This window comes from Tachysurus fulvidraco, chromosome 1, assembly GCF_022655615.1.
Source record: "Tachysurus fulvidraco isolate hzauxx_2018 chromosome 1, HZAU_PFXX_2.0, whole genome shotgun sequence".
NCBI lineage: Eukaryota > Metazoa > Chordata > Actinopteri > Siluriformes > Bagridae > Tachysurus > Tachysurus fulvidraco.
The window spans coordinates 17,891,951-17,897,796 of NC_062518.1; the positions used below are offsets into that span (position 1 = coordinate 17,891,951).

General features: G+C 48.4%; 1 protein-coding gene across 1 annotated transcript in view; it reads left to right on the forward strand.

Annotated features, from left to right (window-relative positions):
• The window catches only part of arhgef18a (rho/rac guanine nucleotide exchange factor (GEF) 18a), a 20,020-nt gene that overhangs the window by 7,580 nt on the left and 6,594 nt on the right, over positions 1 to 5,846 (forward strand). Inside the window, exons 6-13 of the mRNA XM_047800124.1 lie at positions 1 to 53; positions 284 to 526; positions 2,182 to 2,264; positions 2,406 to 2,584; positions 3,275 to 3,345; positions 3,445 to 3,624; positions 4,474 to 4,596; positions 4,674 to 4,790. The exon at positions 1 to 53 is cut by the window's left edge and continues 65 nt beyond it. Coding sequence (XP_047656080.1) covers positions 1 to 53; positions 284 to 526; positions 2,182 to 2,264; positions 2,406 to 2,584; positions 3,275 to 3,345; positions 3,445 to 3,624; positions 4,474 to 4,596; positions 4,674 to 4,790 — 1,049 coding nt within the window. The remainder of the gene's footprint in view (positions 54 to 283; positions 527 to 2,181; positions 2,265 to 2,405; positions 2,585 to 3,274; positions 3,346 to 3,444; positions 3,625 to 4,473; positions 4,597 to 4,673; positions 4,791 to 5,846) is intronic.

Below are 5,846 nucleotides of genomic sequence, written 5' to 3' on the forward strand. Positions count from 1 at the left end.
GCGCATCACTAAATACCCGGTCCTGGTAGAGCGCATTATTAAAAACACTGAAGGTAAACAATCTTCTTGTCTCTGCACTGTTTAGTACTGAGTGAATAAAAGGACGAGATTAATCCACACTGTAAGGTGTGTGAACACAATGACACACACGTAGTCAGGGGTTTGAGCAGATTACATCCTGTCATTCCCACAGGTTCCCTACAGCACTTCCCACCCCAGGTAGTGCACTTAAATGTAGGGGAACTGGATCCTAACACCACCTTTGTGTTGTGTTTTGTGTCAGGGGGGACACAGGAGTACGCTGATCTGGTAAACGCTCTGGAGTGCATTAAGGACACCATCTCCACCGTGGACACGCAGGTCCATCAGTATGAGCAGCTGCGGGAAATCGCCGCTCACCTCGAGCCCAAATCCTACGGCAGGATGGGCAACGGCAAGATTGTCCGCCGAGAAGATCTGCTCCAGAAGGACAGGAGGCTGCTGAGAGAGGGAGTGCTGACGTGGAGGCCTCAGAACAGGTCCAAAGGTAAGAACATGATGACTTCAGTGCTGAGCCTCTGACTAACACCTACTTTACACATCCAAAACCTTCTGTCCACTGTGTGTCTGCGTGTGTGTGTCTGTATGTGTGTGTGTCTGCGCGCGTGTGTCTGCGCGCGTGTGTCTGCGCGCGTGTGTCTGCGCGCGTGTGTCTGCGCGCGTGTCTGCGCGCGTGTCTGCGCGCGTGTGTCTGCGCACATGTCTGTATGTGTGTGTGTCTGTATGTGTGTGTGTCTGTATGTGTGTGTGTCTGTATGTGTGTGTGTCTGTATGTGTGTGTGTCTGTATGTGTGTGTGTCTGTATGTGTGTGTGTCTGTATGTGTGTGTGTCTGCGCGCATGTCTGCGCACGTGTCTGCGCGCGTGTGTCTGTATGTGTGTGTCTGTATGTGTGTGTCTGCGTGCGTGTGTCTGCACGCGTGTGTCTGTATGTGTGTGTCTGTATGTGTGTCTGCGCGCGTGTCTGTATGTGTGTGTCTGTGCGCCTGTGTCTGTATGTGTGTGTCTGTATGTGTGTCTGCGCGCGCGTGTCTGTATGTGTGTGTCTGTGCGCCTGTGTCTGTATGTGTGTGTCTGTATGTGTGTGTCTGCGCGCGTGTGTCTGTATGTGTGTGTCTGTATGTGTGTGTCTGCGTGCGTGTGTCTGCACGCGTGTGTCTGTATGTGTGTCTGCGCGCGTGTCTGTATGTGTGTGTCTGTGCGCCTGTGTCTGTATGTGTGTCTGCGCGCGCGTGTCTGTATGTGTGTGTCTGTGCGCCTGTGTCTGTATGTGTGTGTCTGTATGTGTGTGTCTGTGCACGTGTGTCTGTATGTGTGTGTCTGTGCACGTGTGTCTGTATGTGTGTGTGTCTGTATGTGTGTGTCTGTATGTGTGTGTCTGTGCACGTGTGTCTGTATGTGTGTGTCTGTGCGCCTGTGTCTGTATGTGTGTGTCTGTGCGCCTGTGTCTGTATGTGTGTGTGTCTGTATGTGTGTGTCTGTATGTGTGTGTGTCTGTATGTGTGTGTGTCTGTATGTGTGTGTCTGTGCGCCTGTGTCTGTATGTGTGTGTGTCTGTATGTGTGTGTCTGCGCACGTGTGTCTGTATGTGTGTGTCTGTGCGCCTGTGTCTGCGCGTGTGTGTCTGCGCGTGTGTGTCTGCGCGTGTGTGTCTGCGCGTGTGTGTCTGCGCACGTGTGTGTCTGTATGTGTGTCTGCGCGCGTGTGCCTGTGTGTGTCTGTATGTGTGTCTGTATGCACGTGTGTGTCTGTGTGTGTGTCGGTGCGTGTATCTGAATCCGTGAGTTTGTGCGTCTGTGTGTTTTTGTGTCTCTTTGTGCATGTTTTGTTTTCTTAGGTTTCCATGTTTCCAGGGCTGAGTATCTGTGTCTCAGGAGCCACACTGCCCCCCGGTGGCCACACTGCCCCCCGGTGGCCACACTGCCCCCCGGTGGCCACACTGCCCCCCGGTGGCCACACTGCCCCCCGGTGGCCACACTGCCCCCCGGTGGCCACACTGCCCCCCTGTGGCCACACTGCCCCCCGGTGGCCACACTGCCCCCTGTGGCCACACTGCCCCCCTGTGGCCACACTGCCCCTTGGTGGCCTCGGATTCCTCTCCATCTAATCTGAGCACTAACATAGACTGCTTTGTGTTTAACAGCGTTGGACATCATTGTGGTTCTGCTGCCTGACTTACTGCTGCTGCTCCAGGCCAAAGATCAGAAATACATATTTGCTTCTCTGGTGAGAAAGTACACACACACATACATACACACACACATACACGCATATACACACACCTACAGTCGTAGGCTTTTTGTTGTGTTTATGGTGTCATTCGGTAACCTGTGTGTGTGTGTGTGTGTGTGCGTGTGTGCGTGTTAGGATGGGAAGCCTGCAGTTCTTCCCCTGCAGAAGCTGATTGTGAGGGAAGCAGCTCACAGTGACAGGGTTCTGTATCTGATCTCGGCGTCTGATGTCCAGCCTGATATGTACGAACTTCACACCTCAACAGCTGAAGAACGAAGCAGCTGGAGACTGAAGATATGGGAAACTATTGAGAAGTGAGTCCTGTTTCCATCATCATCATCATCATCATCATAACGCTAGTAGACATGAGTGTAACTGACAGTGTCCTAAGTCTGTGTAGCTCACACCTGTCTCACCTTCATCCCTTATTCACCTGTCTCACCTTCATCCCTTATTCACCTGTCTCACCTTCATCCCTTATTCACCTGTCTCACCTTCATCCCTTACTCAACTGTCTCACCTTCATCCCTTACTCAACTGTCTCACCTTCATCCCTTACTCAACTGTCTCACCTTCATCCCTTACTCACCTGTCTCACCTTCATCCCTTACTCAACTGTCTCACCTTCATCCCTTACTCAACTGTCTCACCTTCATCCCTTACTCAACTGTCTCACCTTCATCCCTTACTCACCTGTCTCACCTTCATCCCTTACTCACCTTCATCCCTTACTCACCTGTCACACCTTCATCCCTTACTCAACTGTCTCACCTTCATCCCTTACTCAACTGTCTCACCTTCATCCCTTACTCACCTTCATCCCTTACTCACCTTCATCCCTTACTCACCTTCATCCCTTACTCACCTTCATCCCTTACTCACCTGTCACACCTTCATCCCTTACTCACCTGTCTCACCTCCTGTAACCCTTACTCACCTGTCTCACCTCCTGTAACCCTTACTCACCTGTCTCACCTCCTGTCTCACCTCCCTTTGTCTCCCAGATGTCCACACATGGAGGAAAAGCTGATGGAGCATGAAGATATTTATCCTAATAAACTTCGGGAAGTTCATGGTAACAATAATAAAGTTACAGCACAGTTTTAAACACTCACAGCATTAATTGGGGTGTGTAATTGTGTGTGTGTGTGTGTGTGTGTGTGTGTGTGTGTAGACCAGTTATATGAGAAGGACGCTCAGATCGAGGAGATCCTCCGGCAAAAGCTGCAAATAATTTCTGACCTGTCAGAGGTTCAGACCGATAACCCAACTACACTGAGACGCCTGCTGCTGAAAGGTTCTGCTCCTGAGCTCCAACAGGGGGAGCTGTTGATCAACAACGCCATTATACAGGGTACACACACTCGTACACACACACACACACAAACACACACACTCACTCACACACAATCACTCTCACACACAGACACACAATCACTCTCTCACTCTCACACACAGACACACAATCACTCTCTCACACTCACACACACACAGACACACACTCACTCACACACACACTCACTCTCACACAGACACACAATCACTCTCACACACAGACACACAATCACTCTCACACAAAGACACAAAATCACTCTCACACACAGACACACAATCACTCTCACACACACACACACACACACACACACTCACTCACACACACACTCACTCTCACACACACTCACAATCACTCTCACACACAGACACACAATCACTCTCACACACAGACACACAATCACTCTCACACACACACACACACTCACACACACACACACACTCACTCTCACACACACACACACTCACACACACTCACTCTCACACACACACAATCACTCTCACACACAGACACACAATCACTCTCACACACAGACGCACAATCACTCTCTCACACACACACACACTCACACACACACACACACACTCACACACACTCACTCTCACACACACACACACACACACACACACACACACACACTCTCTCTCTCTCTCTCACACACACACACACACACACACACTCTCTCTCTCTCTCTCTCACACACACACACACACACTCTCTCACACAGTTATTCACATTAAATGAAAAGCTTTGGCTGTTGTTTAGCTCAAAAATGCAGTTGTTTAGCAAGACCTTCGGGACTTGTGTGCGTGCGTGTGTGTGCGTGTGCCTGTGCATGTGTTCGTGTGCGTGTGTGTGTGTGTGTTTCAGCTGAGAATTTACAGGTGCAGTTGATTCAAGGAGAGATGAACTTTATTCTTCCATCTGGAGAAAGTGATGTGAAGCTCCACATAAAATCACAAACATTGCCTGCGTTCAACAGAATGTCAAAGAGTGAGATTTATATAACACATTTATACCTTTTATGTTCTTAATAATAATAATAATAATAATAATAATGTGTGTTGCAGGTGGTGATGGATTTCGGTCCAGAGATCAAAGACCAAACTCAGATCCTCATCTGCGAGACCTTTATCTCAATCCCTTGGAATTATCTGTGTGTAACATATCTGTCTCTCTCTCTCTATGTTTGGAGAGAAGAGAAGAGAGAGAGAGAGAGAGGGGGGGATATGAGAGAGAGAGAGAGAGAGAGTAGAGAGGGTGAAGAGAAGTAGAGTATATAGAGATAGAGTGGTGGAAGAGATAGAGGGGTATAGATGAGAGTTATAGATTAGATGGGTATATATATATATATAGATATAAGATATATGAGAGATAGATATAGATCTCTATAGTGTCTATCTATCTATCTATATATCTCATCTCTATCTATGGTTTATCTCTATATCTATATCTATCATCTCTATGTGTCTCTCTCTCTCTCTATATCTCATAATCTCCTCTATACTTCTGTCTCTCTCTATATCTCCTCTCTATATCTGTTTCTGTCTCTATCTATCTATCTTATGTGTTTCTCTTTGTCTATATCTCTCTCTGTATCTATCTCTAGAGCTGAGAGAGGGGAGAGAGAGGGAGAGAGAGAGAGGGGTGGGGGGGTAGAGAGCTGGGGGGAGAGGGAGAGAGATAGAGGAGCGCCCAGGATAGATATGAGAGAGATGAGATGGGGGTCTGCTCCGTGGGTGGGGGGTGTGTTTGTTGTATACTCCCTATCTCTCTCTCTCTCTCTATATCTCTCTCATGTCTCTCTCTATCTCTGTCTCCTCTCTCTCTCTCTCTGTTTTGTATTTATCTCTGACTCTCTCTCATGTGTATCTCTCTGTGTGTCTCTCTCTCTCTTCTGTGTCTCTCAGCTCTGTGTGTGTCTCTCTCTCTCTACTCTCTGTCTCTCTCTCTGTGTGTTCTTCTCATATCTCTCTTCTCTCTACTCTATATATGTTTGTCTCTCTCTCTCTCTCTCTATCTATGTGTGTGTCTCGCTCTCTCTCTGATGGTTGATACTTGTCTCTCTCTATCTCACTATCTCTCTCTCTATCTCTTCTCTCGCCTCTCTTGTGTCCTCTCTCTGTCGGTGGTCTCTCTGTCTCTCTCTATCTGTCTCTCTATCTCTCTCTCTGTATCTCTCTTCTCTCTCTTCTCCTCTCTATCTCTATCTCTGGGGTGTTGTGTGAGGTGGTGTGTCGCTC